Here is a 26166-nt window from a genome sequence, read left to right on the forward strand (position 1 = left end):
CACACACACACACACACACACACACACACACACACACACACACACACACACACACACACACACTCTCTCTCTCTCTCTCTCTTCATTTACAATAGCACTTAGTAAATTGCACTTGTTTGCAGGTTTTGGGGGTGTGATCAACTGTGATTCTGGACATTAATGCACTCTGTTGTTCTGTCTGTGTGTGTCGAAAGCCTCCCTCAGAGACACTCCTATGTGTTTCCACACACACATCCACTTCATTTATGCCAATAACAGTTTATTTGTCATAATCTGGCATCTGAAGCTAGCTTTTTGGATCCGTGTGTATGTGTGAAAGGACAGTATGTGTGCACTTGTGGGTCTGTGAGTGTATGTTAGTGATAAACACAATGGTTAAAGTCAATTATGGTGGAACTTTTGGACCACCTGCAAAGGAGTCATCGGGTCTGCTTACACAAATACAAACACATTCTCACACCAATAATACTTCTCCTAACACGACACACTGAGCTATAGGCATTGGTCGCAGCCATGCTCTCTTTCTCAATGCATGTTACACGCCAGTCATACAAACACGCTCAAACCCCGTCTCATATCTACATTATCTGGCGCAGAGCAGAGATTAAAAGGGTTTATATGATCAGTTTGTTTTCTTCCTCCTCAGATACATTGTTTCCTGTGAGGATTTGGGGGACTCATGGGATATTGAGTTCAGTGTCACTTAGATACTGGCTCTGTCCCTCAAAGGGTGAGTTTATAGCCGCTGTGGGCGTGTCTGAGTGAGCTTGTGGGCGTTTTAGTGGAGTGCAATAGTAAGCGTGGTCATTAATAGGGCAAGGTGTCCAGAAACCTATCGATGAGTGGTGGGGGTGGGACCAGGTCCTCAAGCTTATGGTAGAAGATCCTCTGCAAGCCTTGTGTCCGCTGAGATCGAAGCTCCGCCCTCAAGCCAAGCACAGCTCCGACAGGGGGTGGAGCCTTTCCAGCGGAAGCCACAACTCCAGCACCAACCGAGTTCAGATGGTCTCGCAGGCAGCAGATGAGTTTGGATTGCAGTTCCTCCACTTTTTTGGGCTCCTTCAGACCAGGACATTGTTCTAAAGCGAGAAAGATTTTTTTTTTAATGGATAGCGTTAAAATGTCAATACAACAATTTAAATGCAACAACTACACTGGCCTCTCTTTTGTGAACATGAACCACCTCAACACCTGCTTGCATAAATAAACACACCTGCACACCAATTTGAGATTTACCTAAAGAAATTTAGAACAATTTGAAAGATTATCTGGAGCAATTAACCAAATTAAATGAGAGCCCAACACTAATTTTGTTACCCATATCAGCCCGGCAGTCCCTGAACTACAGATGCCTGTTCATATGAGATTAATCTATGTCTCCATAAAAACAAGCATGTCTTTATATGCAACATGGCTAAAAGTTTGTGGACACGTAAATGTATTTGTTGAACATTCATTTCAAAACTTTTGGCAAGTATAGTGAGTTGGCCCTCCCTTTTCTGCTATAACAGCTTCTACACTTCTGGGAAAGTTTTGAACTAGATGTTGGAACATGGATTGGAGGGTTTGCTCCCATTCAGATACAGGAACATCAGTGAGCAGGACAAAAACTAATGTTGGGTAATGTGGCCTGGCTTGAAATCGCCTTTCCAATTAATCTCAAAAGTGTTCAATGGGGTTCAGGTCTGGGTTTTGTGCAGGCCAGTCAAGTTCTTCCACACCTCAGTAAACCATTTCTTTCTGGACCTCAGTTTGTGCACAGGGGCACAGGGATGCTGGTGCTGGTGTTCAAACAAGGCTTTTTGTCTAGCTTAAGAAGCATACTAGTTGACCAACTTCACCAGTAAAGTTTTGCTGGTGAACTACATGATCCGCTAGCTAGATCAGCACTGCGTGAGAATTACATTCTGGTTAAGCTGGTCTTTTCAGCATGGTATGTGTGTTTGAAATGTGCCCAGAGTAGCTCCACTGTCATTGCATTCAGCCTACATCCTCGCTTACTCTCAGTCTCACTCTTTTTCCCTTGCTCTCTCTATCTCTCCTGGGGGATGATCGATGGCGCTCTTTCACCGCAGACACTTTTAGAGGGTCGATAGACTGAGTGGAGGACTGGAAAGTGGGGGACAGATAGAGAGATCGAGAGAGAGAGAGAGAGAGAGAGAGAGAGAGAGAGAGAGAGGGGATGGAGGAGGAGAACCGAGCTCTGCTGAGTAGCGCTCAATTCCTCTACTGAGTTAAGTGCTGCTCCATAGGGGCACACACACGGGTACACACACACATGCACACACATTCCTCTGTAGATTGTGGCAGAGAAAAGGGAGAATATTGGGAGCTGGATGGGTGAGCAGTTAAATTAATAGACAGATTTTTTTCTCTCTCTTTCTCCATTATTATATTTTTTAACTCTTGAAAGATGTTGCATTACAAACTAAATTAACCTGAACCATCATATAATTATTTATAAAGTAAAATCTTTACATTTCTTATTCTAAAATACAAACTGAAAGTCTTAATGATTTTAAATGATGAACAACAATCAACCTATTTTAAAGGTGGAGTGTGCTATTTTTTTATGTTAAAATAGCTTCTCCTACCCTAATTTAATATACAGAGACACCTTTAAGGAAGCCATTCGTAGGATGATTTCCCTGAATAGTAAAAACACTTTGGCATTGTGGAGTTATCAAAATATTGCTCTGTTTTTGATCATCCAAAACAGCCCGATACAGCTACATAGCTCAACCAATGAGGTGGCACTGATCTGATTGGCTGACCAGTGGACGATGTGGTGATTGTTTTTGAAATTTCGTTTGGTGCAACTAATGGAACAGAAATTACACAGTTCACCTTTAACAAAAAAATTTTTTTTTTAATAAATGTTTAGCTTTTTTTATTTCACATTTTATATTATAAATCTTTTCCCCAATATTGTGACATGTTTTTTTAAGAGTTTCTTTGAGTTGCTTGTCAGTCTATGAGTGTATTTGTGTGTGTGTGACAGCGACAGAGTGTGTGTTCATCTGTATATAGGTCGATCTGCTGTTTAGCCTCAGTGTTAATAATGCAAGGCAAGATTCAAGCACCTGCTGACCCATACACACACACACTGTCCTACATTGTCAACCAATAATCGACTATATCCACCTGTGCTCACAGAGGACACATGTACAAACCTCACACCATCTCTCTGTCTCTGTTGAGTGTGTGTGTGTGTGTGTGATTAATGGGGATTATTTCTGATGTTCAGGTAAACCTAATCTCTGTCAGCACCTGCCTCACACCTGTGATCACTGTGTCAACCACTAGCAACTGGACAAAAGGGGTGTAAAGACAGGAATAAGAGAATGACAACAGCAAAAGGAGCTGGGAGGAAGTGAATATGTTGGAGAGTAATGCGTGGAGAACAGGAAAGGATAGGGATTACACACTACACTTGCATATGTTTGCATGCATCTATCTATCTATCTATCTATCTATCTATCTATCTATCTATCTATCTATCTATCTATCTATCTATCTATCTATCTATCTATCTATCTATCTATCTATCTATCTATCTATCTATCTATCTATCTATCTATCTATCTATCTATCTATATACATACATATACAGGGTACATACATATACAGGGTTGGAAAGGTTACTTTTAAAAAGTATTCCGCTACAGATTACAGAATACATGCTGTAAAATGTGTAATTTGTAACATATTCCATTAGATCAATCAGTAACATAATCTAAATACTTTGGATTATTTCTTCAGTACTAGCAAATTTTTCACTTGTTTTGACTATAAACAATTAAATAAAGTAAGAAAATTCACTTAAATTTATCTTGATTTAAGGTTTTTTTTTTCTCCCTAATTTTGGAATGTACAATTCCCAATGTGCTCCAAGTCCTCGTGGTGGCGTAGTGACTTGCCTCAATCCGGGTGGCGGAGGACGAATCTCAGTTGCCTACGCGTCTGAGACCGCCTATTCGTGCATTTTATCATGTGGCTGGTTGAGCGGCATTCACGCACAACTCACCATGCACCCCACCGTGAGCGAACCACATTATAGCGACCACGAGGAGGTTACCCCTTGTGACTACCCTCCCTAGCAACCGGGCCAATTCGGTTGCTTAGGAGACCAGGCTGGAGTCACTCAGCAAGCCCTGATTCAAACTCGCGACTCCAGGGGTGGTAGTCAGTGCCAATATTCACTGAGCTACCCAGGCTCCCTACTTTAAGGATTTTTTTATATTTTTACAAAAAAACAATATTTTAATTCTCATTAAGAATAAGATTTTTTCAGTAAATTTTTGCTCTAATATTAAAGGTCTTACTAGAAGAAAGAAAAGTATGCTCCAACGTGTATTTTCGTCATAGACATATTGGTTGTAGCTTTCTATATAATGTTAAAGGCTACATTGGTTAGCATTTCTTGTAAAAACACCCAAACCTAATAAAAAACTATGACATGGCATGTAATCATGTATTTATTAGATTTAAGTTTCAACTGTTTCATCTGTCAAAGTGTTTCTAACTGTTTTCTTGTTTAGCTGTAGAAACGTGATGTAGCTCCTCTATTAAACTCCCAAGGGAAAAATTCCTCAATGACATAATATCCACCTTTTCACTCACAACAGTACGAACTTGTATGAATGTAACACATCTTAAGAAAGTGTTCCACTACTGTTCTAAACCTCCTCAGATTGCATCTTTTATATGGATAATTGTTTTCCAACTGAATAGTCTAAACATTAAATGAAACAAATGACAATAAAATGCAAAGTAATCTTTTCAGTAATCAAAATACTTTTTTAAATGTAACTGATTACCAATGATTTAAACTGTAACTGTAGTGGAATACAGTTACTAATATTTTGTATTTTAAATACGGATTCCTGTAACATGTATTCCGTTACTCCAAAAAAAAACGATATATATATATATATATATATATATATATATATATATATATATATATATATATACACACTGTATCTGTATGTAAGTCGACCTGCTGTTTAGCTGTTACCTTCTGTTTCTATATATAAGTCTGTGACCTGCTCTATCATTTTGACTCAGAATCACATTTTGAGTTTTATGGACTAAAGTAAAAAGGAATGCCTAATGATATCCATTTTTATGCTTTTATCCCAATCCATTGCCAATAAATAATCATTTGAATGCTGGCTGAAACAAAAAAGAAACACTGATTCAACAATTACACTAGAGATGATTATTTCAGCTAATGGCATTGTCAAGTCAAGTCAAGTGGTTTTTTTATTGTCGTTTCAACCATATACAGTTAGTACAGTACACAGCGAAACGAGACAACGTTCCTCCAGGACCAACATAGGACAAACATAGGACAAATACAGAACCACATGAGACTACACAACTAAATAAAATACCTATATATACCTATATACCTATATAAAGTGCACGTGCAAACATGTGTAAAAAGTATGGGACAGTACAAGAAATTTCTAACAATGAACAGGACAATAGGCACAGTGAGAGACAGTGCAGCGCCGACCAGTACACAGTAGTGCAAAAAGATTAATAAAAACGTAAACATAACATACTATGAGAGAGTGTTCTACGCACATAGCAGTTATTGAGGTAGCAGACAGTTATGACAGTTGTGTCTTTCAACATCCCACATAAGATGGCTTAACATTTTTTAATAATAAGTTAAACTTTTAGAAATGTGCCTTGAGACCACAATATTCTGTTCCATTACATAGTTCTCCATCTATCTGTTTTGGAATGCAAAAACGTGCCTAATGTAAATGCTCCCTATGAAACATGGCTGATCCGGCTAAAGTTACCACAAAAGAAGCCTAGTTATACAGGGCTTCCTTAAGACTGATTAGTCGACTAGTTGTTCAGACAACCCATGGCTAGTAGCAATGGAAAATATGTTGTTTTGTACATGCCTAATGTGTGCATTGAGGATTGTGTTTTACCTGTGAGCAGAACCAGGGCACATAAGCAGGAGAAAGCATGCAGATCTAAGTTGAGACCCTGCAGGTGAGCGCTAAAGTCACGGATGGAGTCCAGCCACTCTCCAAATCCACGCAGACACTGAAGCCGGTGCAGGACCAGGCCTGTACAAAACACAAACTTCTCTTCTGCCAGCAATGACCTGAGCAAGAGAAAGGTAAAGAGGGGGGGGGGGATTAGAACTGTTGTTATTTATACTGGTTCAAGGTGCTGTTTGAAGGCAAGAGTTCAGTGGCTGACTTTCATCTTTTAATTAATCAGCTTCCCTTCAGAACAGGTACCCGTTTCAATATAGCATTTGTGAGTCTCTAATTTTCAGTATGTAGACACACGCTATCAAAAGGCACATACACACAGACTCACGCAAATATAAACACTTTGATTATCACCTCTCTCTGATTCATGTGATGCCGATCTGTACTCTGATTTGCTGCTGAAAATCTGTGTTTAATGCATACTGCAAGGAAACAATTACCATAGCGACAAATGAAAGCCAGCACGGGGAAGAGCACATCAAAGATAGGAATGGACCTAATTATGCCAAGCTTTCCCAATTAAAGCTTTTAAAACATTCCTGAGATTATACTCTTTATTTCTCTCTCTCTCTCTCTCTCTCTCTCTCTCTCTCTCTCTCTCTCTCTTGCTGCTCTGTCCTTCACTGAGGGTTAAAGCAGTAAAGTTTTATCTTCGTAGTCACTGTGTATTCTGAGGTTGAATATTTATTTGCAGTTTTAATGGTGGAATAAACATTTTTGAGGAAGAACATAATTGCACTGAAACGCCCAAACACGCCCTCCACTCATCCATCTCTCTCTCTCTCTCTTTGTCTATATCCACTCTCTATGCCTGTCTCACCTCTTCACTCTCAACCCTGCAATTTAGAAAGAAAAACTTTTTCCAGTGGAGTGCTGACTTCTGCTGCATGAACTGTTCTTCATTAGTCCACACTTGCAAACACGAAAGCACACACTCATATAGATTGGGAGAAGAGAGGAGGAGGAATATTCAAGAGTCATCTACTAGGCTGCTTTTGAAGCTTTGAGGGGTAAATAATCAAAATATGTGCTTCATTAATGCAGCCTAATGGTCTTAACCCCCTAGACATGAATGCATGTATACAGACCACAAACACAGAGCCAATAATGTTGGTATATTATCTACCAGTAGAGAAAAGAGACTGAGAAAAGAAAGAGAGAGAGAAAAAAGAGAAAGAATGCCCCCTATTATTCAGTAAAATCAACAACAGGAACCTCGAGGAGGGAAAGGCACACATTGCTTTTAAATTTGCATCTGAGCAAGTCGGTCTCTTTGCTATCCATTTATTCATAAGTCTCAGTATGGCATAAGAATGTCTGCATGTCCATATGTGAGTGTGTTTGTTAGCTTGTGAATTTCAGACACCATTCTCTGGTGTGTGCCATTTATTTTCGACATGTATGAGAACTGTGCATGTTTTGAGAGTGGAAAATGTGCAAGTTGGTCTGCTTTGTGATTTTTTGAGTGTACGTGACGTAGGCCCGGATGAATCCCCCCACTTAAATGAGTCAGAACCCAAGTCTACAGCTCCCTACTGAGGTTGTGACGCCACCACCCACTGCCCTCCCTCCCCGCACCTGCTTCTACACCATCAGAGAGGGAGAGAGAAACAAAGAAGGAGAGGGAGGTTTGAGCACCAGTGCTAGTTACACAGGGAGCAGCTGAGCTGAGACAAAAATCCACTTCCTGTTAAAGCAACATCAAAATGTCACTGAGTCACGACACAAACACATCCACGCACACACTTTTACTTAACGTCTTGAAACAACAGGTTACTTCTAGTCTTGATTCAGACTGTGCTTTGATTTAATGACAAAGCAAGTAAAATAGAAATGTGACATACTGTGTGTAATACTATGCAAGAGTTCTGGAAATGTAATATACTGTAAATGATGTTGTATTATCGGTCTAAAACAGTTTTTGCCACACATAATGTCTAGGTTGGAGGTGAACAGGCAGGGCTTCAAACCAATAAACTTAAATAAGAGAATTCCAAAGGATCTTCTACACAGTGTCCATAGTAACCTATCAGTGCTGAATAGAGAGAGGGAACACGTGCTCTCACATGTAGATACACACACACTGATAGAAAATGTCACGTGATGTCACAGTGTAACCAACAATGATTGCAGTATATTGTACAATATAAATCATGCTGTCAGTGACTTTTTCCACAGTCATAATGATACTTTATACCTCTTGCCTATTTCTCAACTAGAAAGAAAAACAACCAACACTTGTTAGACATCACTAACAGCAAGTGAATGAGAATTTTGACAGTTGCTACGAGTTTAGATTAATAGGTTAATCTGTGGAGATTGTTACAACCTACAACTTTCTGTTCGGAAGAGAGTTGTTTTGGTATACTTTATCCTTAGTTTCTTATTATTTTCTCTGTATAACATTAGATTTTTATAAGCATTTTGGTATATTTTTTATAGACTTTATGTACTTTTCAACTTTTTTTTTTTAAATCAAAGTCTCCCTTGTTTTGCAATGCCTTTTTGAAAGCCTCCTTGAATACTAAAAAACAGGTAGCTACCTGTTCATCAATGTCAAAACTGTTTTTACTATTTACTCATTTAAAGGAATATTCTGGGTTCAATACAAGTATTTGTGGAATAATGTTGATTACCACAAAAAATTATTTCGATTTGTTGGTAATTTTCTTTAAATAAATAAATTAAATGTTAGAGTGATGTACTTATAACAGAATTTTAAGGTCACTTTCGGTGGCCCTAGTTAATTTCTAAACCTGCTGTCCACCCCCTTTGCCGATCAAAGATGACCTGTACCATGTTATCATTTATAAATCTGTGTGCACTTTGTGTATTTGCACTGTGAGATCTGTATTTGTTTACATGTACCTGTTTGCAAGGCGAAGCACGAACAGCTCAAGGAAGGCAGAGTCAATGAGCAGGTTCTGGTCATCATGGTGAAGCTCAGAGAATCCAGGCAAGCTTTCGGCCCAGCAGCGCGTCACCTCCATGGAGCCAGTTAGCACTCTATAGAACATCTGGATCTGCTGTGATTCAGACAGACCCACTGGCTCCACTGAACTGAACTACAGGAAGAGAGAGAGAGAGATGGGTATGTCACACAAATCACAATCACTCATTTCAATGTGATGACAATGGATATTAACCCTCTGAATATTAACATTCAAACTACAATTGGTGACTTTGATCCTGTCCTATAATTCTAGAGTACTGTTCTCTTGTCATTGTATTTTCTATATATAACAATAAATTCAAAACAGCTGAAAAAATGTAAATGCACTAGTACAACTATATACTATTGCCATGGATAGATGTGTAACTGATTGGCAATGGGTATATTTCATGTTTTGAAGTAAACAGAAACATAGTATTTTTCCTTTGTAATTTAATAATTTGTGTATGAAAGGGTTAAATAACACTGTATTCGAAAATTAGGCTAGACTGGTGTAATGGAAAAGTATTTCCCAAACACACACACACACATACTCAGGTACCTGACTGTAGTCTAGTTCTCGTGGTGTAGACTGGGAGTAGGCCCGCACTAGTGCATTGAGCAGGGTAAGAGGGGGTGATGGGGGTGAGGGCTCAGGCTGCAGTGGACTCTTTGGTTTGGACGGCAGGCGACCTCTCCTCCCCTTTAGGTTGTCTGTGCGTACCACTGTGTCAAACACAACAATGCACCATCTTAACAATGCAATTAAACAATGCACAATTCTTACACTTGGTCCATGCAATTATAACATCTAAGAACTTAATACAAAGACTATTTAGCAGACAGGCCACTTCTGAATGGGAGAAATTGGAATGCACAAAGGTCAACGGATGTAGAAAGGAATTCCCTCTTTAAAAGAGCCAATCACCATTTAGATATAGACATTGCCTGTCAATCAACTCGAAAAAGTGCATGCACGTTGGCAATACAAGCCGGAAAATTAGATAAAAATTTTTTTGCGTAATCTGAGGTAAAGAAGTACAAATTATGATTCCAGAATTGTCAGATTTTACTGCTGATTTGAAATATGACCTTTGATCATAATCTTGACCGATCGTTTTTGAAATTGTGGTCTTTCCCCATTCAAGTAGATAGCAGCTGCACTGCCATGATTAGAAATAGCCTTCCGAGAGCGTTCCAAAGACGGCAGACAGTAGACTGACTTGCTAGAAAGACACTGCTAAATATTAAAAAATCATATGATGAAAGTCCGCGACCCTGTACACAGGATAAGCGGTTGACGATGGATGGATGGATGGATGATGAAAGTCCACACTTGCATGCAAAATCTTTTACTTTACAATATATTTTTAGTTTCACTTTTTTAAGTTTACAACCTTTTGCCCTTTCCCACACTATCTCTAATTCCAAACGTTCTATCACTCTCAAAAATACAGAATTGACCAGTAGGTGGCAGTTGAAAGCTGCATGATCTGCATGAGAGAATGGGCACTGGGCAAGCAAACATGAGATATTATAAGAACAGTGTATGTCTGTGCTAATAACTGTTTGGGTTGGATAAGATGAACCAATGTGTGATCTTTTGAATCACACTACATTCATGCTTAAATTCTATAAATATTATATGTCCTCATAAACCCATAGGCCTGTGACTGTCCTGTGAGCTGTGTTATTACCGGCTCTAAAGCTGCTGATAGGCTGTGATTGCAGAGGCGAATAATTCCTGGTAAACATCTATTATAGTTTAATTCATACACACATTCATACTAACCAACCAAACCAGCTATGTACCAAATCTCTATTAATGCACGGCGCTTCTTGATCATAGGGTGTCAGTCTGTGGATTTTAAGTGATTAAGATAAAGAGTGTCTATCTCCTATTCCGCCAGTCTCTAACTAGAGGTCCAGCTGAGGTCATATGCACCGAGGCCTATTGTGTGATAATTGCTTGAGTGGCTTGGCCAGATAATACAATGTATAATAGATTCTCATGTAGAAGTGGTTTGCTTCCTGTATGCCTGTGCATTTATTTTACAGGTGCATGTGTGCATGTGTTACCTTCTTTCACCATGCCTACACTGAGACACTTCTGGAACCGGCAGTACTGGCAGCGATTTCGTCTCCTTTTATCCACAGGGCAGTTTTTACTGGCCAAACACACATACTTTGCATTCTTCTGCACTGTCCTCTGCAGCCAGAGACAATAAAAAGGGAAAGAAAAGAGAGAAGATAAACAATAAGCTAACAAGTCTAAACATTCTATCTATTAAATTTAATCCCATTTCGACTAAGATTTAAAAAGATGGCTCGCAGGTCAGATTTTAATTACAATGTGAAAAAGCTCCAGCTCCATCAGGATAATTAGATAAAATTAATTTCCCAACATGCCTGGCCTGCAGGAGGGACAATTTTATTAGTGCGAGCCACTGACAATGAAGATCAGTGCAAAGCGTGCAGAGGCCACTCCCGCGAGACATCCCACACTGCGTGATAAAATTGTTTGTGAAACTCGCGGATCAGCTCACGGCACCTCAGGGTTTTGGCGGATCATGGCACTGCAATAACCCCCTGGGAGTTGTTTTCTCCTCGGCTGGATATGCATGATTATTGCTGACCTTATTAAAATGAAATCAAAACGATCTGCGAGCCCTTCCGCCCTCAGAACCGTAGCAAACAGGAAACAACTTAACACAAGCTCTGTGCATGACAATGCTAAGGTTTAGACATCAAGGCCACATGCTACTGCTGAACCAAAATATTATGTGCTTCCGTGAGAGCATTAAGTTATACAGTGATATCCTAAACAAACAAAAACAAAAACAAAACTTTAATAAGCTACAACTGCGGTCAATTTAACTGCACTAAAACTTACACCAACTATGCCTGTTTCATTGCGCAGTTATTCAATTAGCTAGGCTGCTAGTAGTTACAAGTTAAGCAAATAAACAACAGAAATGGAAAACATAATCTTCATGATGGTCATCTAGGTAAGGCTTTCATTACCTTTTATAACAGTTCTTATGTAGTTTCCTTTTTAAATGTAAATAAAGGAGCCGGCCACTGTAGCGATCCCTGATTACCCACAGAAGCTAGAAATGTGTTTTTAAATGTCATATGGTCTTTGTTGTTGCTTTATTTTTTAGTTTGTAATGCTTTTAATAAAGCCAATCAAGAGAAATCATCATACACACAAACTGCTGTTTCCAGGTGTAAATTAAAAAAAGAAAAATAGCACCTGTGATTCCAAGGAAGCTGGAATTTTACCATCCGGTTAGGCCAAAACAGCCTCCCACACAAAAATCATCCATGTGATTTGCACAGTCTATCATATTTCACTTTAATTGATTGACAAAAATGCAAAACTATCACAGTGGCCAGAGTGGATATCCCTCTAGACACACCAATGCACCATCACTTAGAGGAGTCTAGTCAATTGAGAGCCAGTACAGATAATGCTGAATTTACACAGATTCATTCTGACTTGATTTAAGATACAACTTGTGGCACACATCATCTTAAAAGCAGCCTGGGGTTAGTAGAAAATTAACTCCTTGTCCTTTCAATCACACCACACCATGTTATTTGAGTGTAACTGTATTCTACACTTTATAGTTGTTTCAGACTGTGACAGATTCTAAGTGTAAAGTCTGCAAATGCCGGTTTTATTACTGCAGGAGCATGGCAAATTAATATAGACATCTCATGATTTTTATGAAATGAGATAAATGTCTGTACTGTTTGTATTTTGACCAATAGGTAACTGAAATGTCTTCTGTGTGAGTTCACATTTGTATAAATTTTAAACCATTTCACACTGAAAACAGTGCAGCAATTGTAATGTTTATTCTTTTTTGTCTTTAAAGGAATAGTTCACTCAAAAATGAAAATTCCCTCATCAATTACTGACCCACATGCCATCCCAGATGTGTACGACTTACTTCGGCTGAACACAAACAAAGATTTTGGAAGAATATTTCAGCGCTGTCGTTCCTCACAATGCAAGTCAATTGGTACCAAAATGTTTGCTGCATGGCATACTACCCATACTATTCTTACTACTTCTGCTATATGTGTCTATAACAGAAACAGTATGAATATTATGGTAGAATGCAATTTCGAACGCCTATATCTACAGGAGGGATATAAAAGATGTGGGTGAGAAACAGATCATATTTATGTCACTTTTTACCATAAATTCTCCTTCCTGCCCAGTAGGTGGCAATATACATGAAGAATGCAAATAACCAAAAACAAAAATGTGAGAGTAAAAGTGGAGATTGATAATAAAAAAGGACTTAAACATAGATCTGTTTCTCACCCACACCTATCAAATCGCTTCTGAATATATGGATTTAACCACTGGAGTCATATGGATAACTTTTATGCTGCCTTAATGTGCTTTTTGGAGCTTCAAAATTTGGTACCCATTCACTTGCATTGTGAAGACCCACAGAGCTGAAATATTCTTCTAAAAATCTTTGTTTGTGTTCTGCTGAAAAAAAGAAAGTAATCCACATCTGGGAAGGCATGAGGGTGAGTAAATGATGAGAGAATTTTCATTTTTAGGTGAACTATCGCTTTAATTTCCTGAATTGTTTTAATTGTAAAAGGACATTTCTCTCATTTACTCACCCTCATGTTGTTTCAAACAAGTATGAATTTTCCAAAATGAGTTGTTAATTTACTTAAATTGTATCGAAAACGTTTTATGAGTCTGGAACAACATATGTAAGTAAATTACAGAATTTTCTTTTTTGGTTGAACTACCCCTTAAATTACCATATCTATCACTTTCTGATGCACACACAGATGGCAACATTAATCCACTCTATACAAGTCAGAAGAGCTTGTTACACTCCATGTTAGACAAAATTAAAAAACTAAAATCTATCATCACTGTCTGACTACCATCATCCTCTCCCACACACACACACACACACACACATGTTGGTCTACCTGGACTTTCCATAGACATAATGATTTTATACTGTACAAACTAAATATTCTATCCCCTAAACCTAACACAACCCCTAAACCTAATCATCACAGAAAACTTTCTGCATTTTTACATTTTCAATAAAACATAATTTAATGTTTTTTAAGCTATTTAAATTACGGGGACACTAGAAATGTACTCATAAACCACATTTATAGCGTAATACCCTTGTAATTACCAGTTTGTAACCTAAAATATTGTCCTCGTAAACCACATAAACATGCCCACTCACACACACATACATACATACAGAGTCACGGTCCAGTGCACAGCAGGGTCCGTAGGGTTGGTGAAGACAAGCAGTTGTGGATTCGTGACATGTAACATGTGCTAATGGCCCTGTCGCAAATTAAAACCCTTAGGGAACCTATATCCCCCTCTCCTCGTCCTCTCCTCCCCTAATCAGAGATGATCAGACTTTCTTCTCTCACCCTCCTCTCGGTATGTAATTAGATGTGTGTGTGTGTGTGGCTGTTCAATAGGAGAGGTGGAACAGGGTCATCATTAATTGGTTAAGTGTGTTTATAGTATGTGTGTGTTGCACACTTGGACAGTATTATGAGAAAATGTCTTCTACCCACTCTTTCACTCAGTTTTTGACAAGCTGTGTTCACAAATCAAGAAATGTTGGTTTATTATTTGGATTATTATGTGGTTTATTATTCAAATGCTAAGAGAAAACATTTATCTTTGTTGATTCAATTATTGTAAAGTGCTTGAGACAAGTTCTTATTCAGTTGCGTTATGTTAAGAGCTATTAAATTTTTATTCCAGTGGACTGCAGGTTTTGTGAATGAGCAAGCCTGTCCTTAACCTCCATTAGGTAAATATTCAGAATAAATGTTCTCACTCAGGGTGCGTTATGAGTCACTGAGCAATTTCAAACCAAAGAAACAGTGTGAAAATAAGTGGAGAGGAGTAGGTGAGCAAAACAGAGAGAAAAGATTTGGTGTGCTGATATTTTATTTTCTAAAACAGCAGAAGCGGTTTGTATTCAGATGGAAAGTAAGTAAAATTATTTAGTGCCTGTTAATGAACAGAAAAACAAAAGCCAGGGAAAAATCTGAATAAATTGAGCAGATAAATGCATGCACACCCCATTAAAATGTATTTTATAAACTAGTGTACTAGGAATCAATATGCATATTCAAAATGTAAGAATAAACTCTATTGTATAAAAACAGATTTATCTGATTTTTTTAAGAGCGTTAGCTGTCTGGCAAAGCAAATGCAGTGCCACACAATACACTGCTTTGCATTAAGATGCACCTGCTAATATTTATATTGTGAGTTAATGAGTTGCCTGAGATAATTAAATGGTTAGTGTATTATGTGAGTTAGTGGTGTGTGTGTGTGTGTGTGTGTGTGTGTGTGTGTGTGTGTGTGTGTGTGTGTGTGTGTGTGTGTGTGTGTGTGTGTGTGTGTGTGTGTGTGTGTGCATTAAAATAAGTATGCTGATTGTCTAAAATTTGCCAGTGTGCTTATGTCATTGTGGATGTCATTTGTGTGTGCATGTTTGCTAGTGTTGCAGTGATGGCTACATAGCCTCAGGCTTACCAACCCCTGCTTCTATTAATTACTAAATAAAAACTTTATTTGTGAAACTAATTGAAAAGAGGCATAATTTATTTCTGCACCAGACCACAGGCCATTTTCAATTATTTCAGCTCTGCCACTCTCTCTCCCCTTCACTTTCAGTGTTAGTTTTTCAGCAATTTCCTTCTCATTCTCTCCATATGTTAAAGTCTTCTCAGTGTTTCTGTAGGATTTTTTTTTTTCAAACCAGAGCAAAAAAGAGAAAAGAAAAAAAGACTTACCCAAAAAGACCCAATTAACACAATTTACCCCCAAAATAATTTAATGATATCTTTCTATTTACACTCTTTGGTGTGTGTATGTGCTCCTTGCTATAGTTTTGAGCTGCTGTATTTTAAGTGTGTGATGCTGTCACACCTCTCACTAGTCACCGGGGGAAACGACCCTCACAGGCGCCTTGGCAACTGCCGCTCAGACGATTTGTGACAGCACTCAAAGACACACAAACATTCACACTCAGAACACACAAGCCAGTACTTTCATGAGAAAGACGAGCAAACCTGTCACAGTACAACATCTCTGAAACTGAAACTAAACATTCTTTCAGGTTTTGTATAGGAACACAAATTATTTTCTGTACAACCTCAAACACTTAATATGTTAAGTCATACAGATCGTAACACATCAAACCACCCCCCCCCCTTTCAGAACTAAATGCACAAACACATACAGCTCCCTGAAAAATCACTATTCACATGGTGGGCTTTAACCTTGGTTCAAATGCCTGCGGAGTGTGTAACAATGGTTGGTTAACCCTGAGCCTCACACTCAGAGAATGAGGTGTGATCATTTTAGAGCCATGTAAGACTCTTCAGCCAAGAGCTCCTTTCAAAGCAATAACAAAACTAATGATGCTAATGAATACAAAATGAACAAACACTACCTTGGCCACACTGCTACAGAGACAAAAAAAACTGAAAACCTTCTGACCAACACAGTTATTGTAGATGATACAATAAACCATCTGCAACCCCCTAACACTCTTTAATGATAGACATGAAACAATGAGAAATGCACTACACTTTAAGCACACACTGTGAAGAACAATTTCAGCATAAACTGCAAACACCTACATATCAACGTTTCATAACAAAACAGCCATGTATTAGACCACAATACTTAAAAAATTTGAATACATCATGGGGAATCCTACATGACAAGTGTTTCCCATCTGTTTCAATTGACCTCAGTTCACTGTGTTCTAGCTCACTGGTTTGATCTACAGCACTGTGCTTTACAGGCCCAAATACTGGCGAGTATGCTCTGCAGTGCAGATCTTTCAGTGTAAATAGTAAATAAAATGCTCCTATTGGCATAAAAAGGATTGTTATACACGTTTGCACCAACACTAATGACAATCATGGAACTTTATATTTCTTGAGAGTGGATGGGATTTCAAAGTGTAATTTTGAGCTGAGAACAATAGAAAATTATTGAATGTATATGTATGTTTACCACAATATTGGATGTTGTTCTTGTTGGGATGATAAACTCTTACCTTAAAGAAGCCTTTGCAGCCCTCACAGGTACGTACACCGTAATGTTGGCAAGCCGCGTTGTCTCCGCACACTGCACAGGTACCCTCTCCAGAGCTGGTGCGACTGGGTGGTGATGGCAAATTCTCTCCCAGCAGTGGCGGGCATGGGCCCATGCCCAGAGAGCGGAATGCCAGGCCACCGGGCTTACCCATGTTCAAGGGGTACATGTGTGAGTGTGTATGAGAGTGTGCGTGTGAGTGTGAATGCGTGTGTGTGTCCAGGCTAGGTGGCACATGCGAAGATGAAGACGAGGTTGAAGGAGAGCGTTCGGGGCACAGTGGAAGGCCTATGGCAGTGTCATAGCTGCTGGTGGAGGGTGGGCCCGTCTGCTCGTAGAAATGAGGGAAGCGGGGACTCTTCAGTGGGCCTTCAATCAGGCAGGTCTGGGGCACAGAGGGAAGACTGTGTTCATCCCACAAGAAAGAGCTGCTGTGTGGGCCGGGGTGAAGTGGCGTGGGGGGCGTTGATGGGGGTGATTGCTTAAAGTACATGGAGCTTCCAGCTATTGCCTCATCGGATTGTGCCATGGGTGGGTAAGACTCCTCCTCCTTCTTGATTATCGGGCGTTGATGAGGCATTTGATAAAGACAGGAAGGTTTGGGCTCAAAGCCTCCTTCCACAAACACATTAAAACTGGGCAGGGAAGTGGTGGCGGCTGCCGCAGAGATCTCCCCCCCACCAAGTTCACACTTCGTGTAGTCTGCCGCCATGAGGTCAGCGGTGTAGTCACCATGGTAACCAAAGGACTGGGTGGAGTAGCTGGACCCATGAGGTACAGGGCCGTACTGGGCCTGAACACAGGGCATATCTACAGAGACATGGGGGAGACTTAATGAACATCAAATTGCCTTTTGGCAGAATTTCTTTAGGTGTACAGAGTACATGATGTCAAACACTGCCCTTCATACCCATACTGTTAGTACCGAGTTAGTATATAAACCATTCACCTGGAAACATGCTATGCCATGAGCTGGTGGGCACACATGCAAAAAGATACACAACTCAGTCCTGGCACATGTTCTTTCAATGTTACAAATAGCAATGGAATAAAACATCTTATTTACCCTGAATGAACATTTAAATTATTGCAATATCTCCTTCAACCTTAATGATGACAGTTAGGCAGTTTTGCTGGATTTTAATTTTGAGAGCGAACACCCACAGCACACACATACCTGCAAATCATTCTTCAGTTATTCCTTACAGCCCTTATTTCTTGTGAACTTGGCACAAAAATAAGTATAGATGTAAACATGCAAAACTGCACAAAACATACACATCTGATAAAGATGAATAGTCATTTATTTTCTAAGTTTTAATAAAAAAACTATGCGATAGTATCACCTTTTTTCAACAAATTTTAATCAGTTGCGTACAAATACCAAACAGCTGTTGAAATAAAATTATATTTAAAAGCAAAGAGGAACTCCCTTGTTTCTGTTCATTTCGTATTTCCTGAGCCAGCACTGCTCCAGGAAAACCATATTGCCAACGCGCTCTCTCAGAGTTATATAACCTACAACTGTACACCTTGGCACTGCAGCTGTTTAAGTGCACCTGAGTCAGTGTGTGTGTGTGTGTGTGTGTTATTTGTTTGCTTATTTTTTCTAGGTGGGGAAGTGTACACATACCCGACGTCGGACTGACGCTGTCGCGTGGTCTCTCCGTAATCCTTGTTCCTCCAGCACGTCATGTGTGTTTAGTAAAATCAGTAGGCTTATCAATTCTGAATGCTTCTTTACCTGCATTGACTCGTACCGGTGCGCGCGCCTTCCGTTTCCAACGCACATCGTCGGCTAGGCACACAAACGCATATTGGCATAAAGCATGATCGATAACAGTGAGTTTAATGTCAGTAGACATTTCTGTCACGCCACTAAAATCAAAGGATAACGAGCGTTATTTACTCACGTGAAGAGATATAAGATACCTCTCCAAGAAAAGATCGACCTTTAGCTTTAAAATTGATTACCTTTTATTTATTTATTTATTTATTTATTTATTATTTTAAAAAGCAGTCTGAAATCGACCTTCCAAATGCCAAGGTAATTTTGTAGACGGATATTTTCTTTCACAAGCAAGATTTATATTTTCAATTTCAACATTTAATGAACCAGTTCGAGGTTTTCCAAATAAAGTATTTTAAAAGAAATTTAGTATTTTGTGGAAATTCTACTTAAAAAAAAAATAATAATTATTATTATTATTATTATATATATACCCCCCTATATATATATATAGGGGGTGTTCATATATTTATGTTGGCTAGAGGAAGTGTGAGACAAGTGGGACAAGGTGCGACCCCACTTTTCGTCATGGATACTGACGGAGGACTGGTTTGAGGTCAGTCTATCTCGCGCTGGATGGAGCATTGCAAGAGTGAGTCAAACTTTCTTATGCCACCAACATCACAGAAAATACCCCACTGTGTGTGTGTGTGTGTGTGTGTGTGTGTGTGTGTGTGTGTGTGTGTGTGTGTGTGTGTGTGTGTGTGTGTGTGCACTTAATATAAGTACTTCCTTCCAAATACTTATTTTACTAATCCTTATGTCTCATTCACAACTGAAACTTGAAAAATAAAACCCATAGCTTTTAAATACATTTTAAAGTAGTCTGTATTTGTTTTATATTCAAAAAGTTTCACTAATTTCACAAAACATACATTTCTGGGAACAAATATGCTGAAGATGACACTTTTTAATAGTTTAGAATTTTTTTGTCAGTATTAATCGCAATTGGCATTTGGCCAATTTAAAGTTTCGGTGTTTTTCCATATTCATTTGAGACACTTAAAGCCAGCTCTAATTAGAAAAGGCAAACCCCGATACAAAAAGGACTTGTTATTTGTTTCACTCTCTCCTTCTCTCGTGTGTATCCGTTTATGTTTTATCCGTGCACGTGCACGTGCATGTGCAAACGATTCACAACCTCATGTCCACCTTTCACCATGATATGGATAATTAAAAGGAAAACGAGACCATAACAATGGGGAAAAATCTAAATAATAAAAAAAGTCTAGACCACATAAAGTCATACTGAAACGAAGATTTACAGCTCTAGTGAGGGTGTGTGTGTGCGTGCGTGTGTGTATATGCACCAGACAGAGAGCCTCACACAAATACACACACAGAGTTTAAGAAAGCGCTTTAGAGGGATGAAACAGTTTCTAACCTCGAGGTGTGCATTTTAGATGGACAAAATGCAGCTGTTCCAATAACTGTGATCGCTTGTTCATTGTCAGAGTGCCATAGATCTAACAAACAAAACAAAAAAATCAACGATATAAAAAAATAAAAATAAATCAATGCAAAAATGACACGCTAACAAGCATCAATTTGGTCTTAATGTAAATATTAATTATTAGAACAGGTAGCACAAATACATTTGCCCAACCCACACTTTTTCTTTCCATACACCAAGACAACACAGAAAATGCATTCTAACAGAAGCACACGAGGTTGCTATCGGACCATGGAGAATACCGTATACTAGTGGTAGATTGCATGTATAAAATGAAACATGAACTGGAACAGAAAGTCAGTCTTATCTGCCAATAAAACAATACGTCCAACCACAATCTCCGCGGCTCATATTTTGTAGGAATTTTGTACAGAACAGCGACAATAATGACTTAAAATCAGTTTTAGTCATTTTTGATCATGGCATTTATTTCCAGTACAAAAACAAACTCATTAATATGTCTTAAGTTTCCCTACTTTCCATATCTTTTAGTTTACATATAGGCCTACATATAATTTTTTTATATGTGATAATTTTTGCATGAATAATACAGACCCAGAAAAACGTAATTTTTTCCAAATCGTTTAGAGGAACAAAATACCAATACATGGTCCTGACATTTCCCAGCTTCGAAAGCCAAGATAAACCAAAATGTTATAGGCCAACATAGGCTACTTGTTCACCGTCAAAGCAAGATACAACCCCATTATTTAACAACGATTCGCATTTAGTAAAGGTGAAAGATGATAGTGCATAGCCTATGTATGATCTAGTTTAAATATATAATGGAGCAAATAAAGTAGGCTATCTTTATAAAACGGGGTGAGGTATCTTCCTGAATGAGGTGAGATTCTAAGTAAAGTGCCTTGTGGTACCTAGTTGGCCTTTTGCTCGCTGAATCGTGGTCGGTTTCACGGGTGGAGGCTGCACGTGTCGGGGGTTCGTGGGTGCTTCAGCACACGCGGCGGGAGAGGTTATCTGGTAGCCGGGACTCAGACCTGGGCTGCAGGCGCTCTTCCGAACAGGAGTCTAAGCACAGGAAGATATAGTTCACATGAAGACACACACACAAACACTGTACTGACACGCAGACTTTTCTGCCACTACACAGCTAAATGACATTTATTTTCAGGTCATAGTGCAAGCCAATCTAAAGAAGACTTAAAAGAGACTTACTATACGTTCAGGCTCCACCATTCTCTTACAAGTCTTCTATTTTATTCTAGACATGTGCATGCAAAAATATAAAAGAGGTTTAGGTCACCTAAATTCGTGTATTGCCATTTTGCTACATATTTTGTTAAATCAAAATTCATACTTAATATATATATAGCCCAATAAATGTTCGAAATATGTGAATTGTGAAAAAAGACACATATAGCCAACAGAAATTTATTTAATTAGAATAAGAATTTGACTCGTATTCTAGTCTCGAATTCGAATTCGATACTTAGTCTATAGAAATAATCCAAAATGTAACGTTGACAACAATGCTGATCAAAGTCTTTGGGCACAAACCAACAATATTTAAAAAGGAAAACTCCACCAACAACAAGGTAAACTTAGAGAAAATCGTAGCCTACTTGTGTCAGACTCGATGGAGGACAAAAAAAAAAAAAAAAACAGCAAGCGAAAATGAAGGAAAGTCAAAAGGTCATTTGCATTTTTAAGCACAAAAATAACTTAGGAACATTATCTCACATGTGATATCTACAAATGGAGTATTTCGTGCTGCACGCGAGCTTGGAGTTATAGAAGTTCTGCTCGTCTAATAAAAGATTTCGCCCTGTTGTTTTGTACAGAATAATGCCACTCTACTCTCAAGAGTGACATTATTCACCTGAGCACTCACCGAAGTTTGACAGTAGGCTACCCGGTCTTCAAATAAACCCGAGCGCGCCACAGAGGAGTTTTTAAAATCAGCTAGCGCCCCCTCCCTGACAGAGTCGCGCTCACATAAAGCCAGCCCTCAACACTGTGTACAATATTGAGCACTGCTGCTTATCTCTCAACCTCTGTTACTCTCGTGATTTGGGAATATGACTGGAGGAAGTAATTTAGCCTATAAATTGTATAATGTCCTAAATAGCCTATAGCCATACATTTTTAAGTTAAGATGTTCTAATCGCCATTAATATTTAAGCGGGTAGCTTTATGTATAATTTATTACGTTTATTTATTTTTTTTGTTTTTTTTTGTTAAAAATGTGTGTTTTGAGGTTTTGTGTCATTTTGACAGAGCGTGTTACAATGTGTACTACATCTAGAGCCGCCGGTCCGCTTGTGCCCCGGTAACCCAGAGAACCGCGAGAGAGCACTGAAGCACGCGCTTTGTTAGAGGCGCTCCGTTCTGCGTTCAATAAGTGCACAAGAAAGAGGCTTTCCAGTAAACACACAAAGAAAAGGAGACAGTGGAGGTAAAGGGATGGAAAAATACAAGTACAATAAATTAGCTTGGAGAACGGGATTTGACATCCGTCGGGGACAGAGATAGAGACAGAGACTTTCTCCAAAACCACTTTAACAGGTGATATGTCCTCCCTGACCCAATCTCGCGTGCTGTAGAATATAACTTTTGTATAATAACTCACTTAGTGTTGTATCATATATGCTACCATTGGAGTTGGAGGTGGGTCGTCACCATTCATATCCATTATTCTGACGTAAACAGACAATGAAATACAAAATGACAAAGCTTTTTGCTGCAAGCCATAAAAAAACTATGAACATCGATACCTGTCATTACACATCACCGTCTGGTTTGATTCGAGCTGAACATAACACAGAAGTAGGCCTATAAACCGCAAATTAGCCATAACGTTTTGAAAGCGCGTTGCACGTGAGTGGTGTCACACTATTACCAAACATAATAATGTAAACACCACTATACCCGTAACACACTCAGTCACACTGTATAAAGTTATTAAATAGATATTAAAGTGTTCTGAAAGCAGTGAAACAGTTCATGTCACAAGGAAGGCTATGCCCCTAATAGATAATCATTCATGCTAATATTTATCTCCTCAAGAAAACATTGTCGAAAAAGAGTGAGAGAGTAGCCTACTAATAGAAAAATAAAAATTGAGCTCATTGTGAATAGCTTCTTACAGTTAGTGCAGATTTACATCTGATCATTGTTCAAATGTGTATTTCACTGTGTAGCTAGCACATGTGTTTATACGGTAAATAGGCTACAAGACCTAAGAATTAATGGAGCTCGTGCATCCGTCTCATTCAAACGGGGGAAAAGCTATATTGATGAAGCAATAGAAGTCACTGAAAGTCCTCTTAATGCACACACTAATACAAGCAAATAAATAAACATTTGCACAATATCAGTTAAGGCTTGTAAGAAACACGTAGCGCGTGCCACTCACTCTGAATATTACAAGGGCGCATCTCACGAGACTCTCAACCGGCTCCGCGCGAGCTGCCAGCGGTTTCACCGGGGTGAGGAAGTGGCATCCCATTTCCATGACAACCAGAGAGAGTATTATACGCTAGCTTTCGCAAATTAAATTAGTTTTCAGTCCATCCATCTGCTAGAGAGGCATCACAACACGGCTCGTTTATGTTTTCGTGGTGAGGATCAACAGGTTAGCCTACTAGAGACAAACGCGGAGCAGAAAGTTCTCAAAAACATTGGCATTGAAATGATGATAGCCTAATAATAATAATAAAATATATCTGAACGGAGACCGCAGTACAAACTACACAAATCAGACTAAACGTGTTCTTAATATTTTCACATTTGCCTGCTTTAAGTAGTGTGATTTTTCTATAAAGCGTATTAAAATGAAATTCCCACTTACTTGCTTTCTGTTGAGGTTCCGTCTTTACATGTGTTTTTAATGCCTTAATAATTCCTTGTACATATCCAACAGAATTATCAAATTCTGAAAATAGTGGTTGAATGGAAGTTGAATTTAGAGTCACAAAGTTGATGATTTTTCTTTAAAAAATATTATTTGGTTGATTTTCCTCTTAGCTAAGAAGAAAAAAGTACTCCGTGGTTCTGTCAGCTCCACTGTTAAAAGTGTCGGCGTTACTAACGGAGAGGATGCGCTGGGCTGAAGTTGCAATGTGCCTTTGTTTATGTGGCGCGCTGAGCGAGAGAAAGTCTAATAGCACATTTATGTGTGTCTGCCTTCTACATAGCGAGCCTGGTATGCGCTACGTCAATGTGACGCCATGGGAGAGGTGACGTCGAGCCTGCACTGTAGCGGTCCCCCGCCCTCGCTGGTACAGTATACACAAGCTGTATAGTCCATGCCAGGGAGAAAGAGAGGGGAGGAGGGAAAATCTTTGAGTCTTTGTCAGGAGTTGGCTGAAATGGCGCGGTAGGGCACATGTTACACTGTCTTGCTTAATTACATGTTCACCATGAATATTCATGTTCATCAGAATATTTGTGTCAGAATATTTCAAACGTCTTACATTTTACTATTGCGCCAACAAGTGCAAAAGTATAAAACTATATGGTACAGACATGCATAAATGTGGCCTCAGTTAGTGTTGTTGTTTTCACTTTGAAATGATCACTCCAACGCTGAAGTTAGTCATCATTACCGTTTAATAAAGTGTGTAAAGTTATGAATGTGTGCGCTTGTAAATTGATACCTTTGAAAGACAGGAAGGCAACCTACCATTAGACTGACAGATTGGCCCAAAAGAGGGGTCATTTTATAATTCACTTTAAAATTATTTATACAATGAATATGTTAGTATATAATCATTACAAATTAAAAAAAATACTATAAACTTATTTTTATTTAGACCAGGTACGTTATAAGGCAGCAACGTAGGTGGAAATCCATGGTTGTCCGAGGCGTGCTCACTAAACAAACTATGAAATATACAAACTTAATAATGGCCAATCACAAGACGCGTAATTTCTTGGCCACGTTCTAAATCTGGCCAATGATCAGCTCCCGGAGGCGGGGTGAGAGCTTGACGCACTGAGGCGCGTGATTGACGCAGGCGATGTTACTAAATTTAGCAGTGGGCGGGCGGTGTGAGATAGCAGATCCTTCATTCATTGCGCCGGGGCGGGTCCGTTTATTTTAGACATTTGATTGTGTTCCAGCCAATCCAAATATAGTCGTAGACAGGTATTTTTAGCGGAAGCGTGTCCCCATTACCTCTTGCCAGGGAACAGACTTATGAACTACACATACTGTAATGGGAGAAAGTAGACTGAACCGATATCCTCTTGTTATTTAGGTCGTTTGCAGGTTGTTTTTCCTCTCCATTCGTACAGTTTTTTTTTAAACTATGTAACCTCGCTCGCTTGGGTCTCCGGAAAAGCAGGATAGGTGCGGTTGGTCACTAAAAACGTTTCGGTTGTTTTGGTAAATGTAAAGGTAGTAGCTAACGGTTTTAAAGGCGAATGTTAGAAAGGGACAACTCTTTATGCGTTGTAGTTTATCCGGACTCGATACAAAATATCTCTTGAGCAGTCTCGATACAAAACAAATGCACCGTGTCTGTGGGCGAGGAAGGGTTACAGTTAAAATAAAAATATAGATAAAATATCACAAGTAATATTTAATCGTCAACTGAAGAGAAAAGATAGCACTTTGTAAGCTGCACTTGTGAAGCACAGAAAACCATAACACGTAAATGTAATGTGTGTGTGTGTGTGTGTGTGTGTGTGTTACTATTTTCAAACTACAAGAAGTCCAGTAGCACACGAGGTGGTCTGTAGTTGTGGGGAATATGTTCCGCGTCGCGAGACCTCGGGGCTGGGTATGGAAACGGTGTGCGCGCGGAGGAAAACTCACTCCTCAGAGCGCTATTGCTTTGCAGTCACGGG

General features: G+C 39.1%; 1 protein-coding gene across 2 annotated transcripts; it reads right to left on the bottom strand.

The window, feature by feature from the left end:
- LOC127655563 (probable nuclear hormone receptor HR38) lies at nucleotides 1-24448 on the bottom strand. Of its 2 annotated transcripts, none has more exons than XM_052143459.1 (9): nucleotides 24164-24448; nucleotides 21228-21381; nucleotides 20284-20365; nucleotides 17073-17920; nucleotides 11041-11170; nucleotides 9524-9687; nucleotides 8898-9094; nucleotides 5958-6136; nucleotides 1-1079 (listed from the first exon to the last, which is right to left on the bottom strand). In XM_052143459.1, exons 3-9 carry the CDS (start codon nucleotides 20345-20347, stop codon nucleotides 808-810), a joined length of 1854 nt encoding a protein of 617 aa, XP_051999419.1. In that variant the 5' UTR covers nucleotides 20348-20365; nucleotides 21228-21381; nucleotides 24164-24448; the 3' UTR covers nucleotides 1-807. The 2 variants fall into 2 exon arrangements, with proteins under 2 accessions (XP_051999419.1, XP_051999418.1); XM_052143458.1 differs by lacking the exon at nucleotides 20284-20365 and adding an exon at nucleotides 21529-21574.
- Nucleotides 24449-26166: the final 1718 nt, after the last annotated feature.

The sequence above is a fragment of the Xyrauchen texanus genome, chromosome 15 (genome assembly GCF_025860055.1).
Source record: "Xyrauchen texanus isolate HMW12.3.18 chromosome 15, RBS_HiC_50CHRs, whole genome shotgun sequence".
NCBI classification, from domain to species: domain Eukaryota; kingdom Metazoa; phylum Chordata; class Actinopteri; order Cypriniformes; family Catostomidae; genus Xyrauchen; species Xyrauchen texanus.

What these genes read in the sequence shown, in the direction of transcription:
- LOC127655563 (XM_052143458.1), bottom strand. Translation starts at nt 21,549, where the DNA reads ATGGTGGAGCCTGAACGTATA. An exon ending in GCGAGCAAAAGGCCAACTAG is followed by an intron (nt 17,921 to 21,227) that starts GTACCACAAGGC and finishes ATGTCTCTGTAG; the next exon opens with ATATGCCCTGTGTTCAGGCC. An exon ending in TGCCCTGGTTCTGCTCACAG is followed by an intron (nt 1,080 to 5,957) that starts GTAAAACACAAT and finishes TTCTCGCTTTAG; the next exon opens with AACAATGTCCTGGTCTGAAG.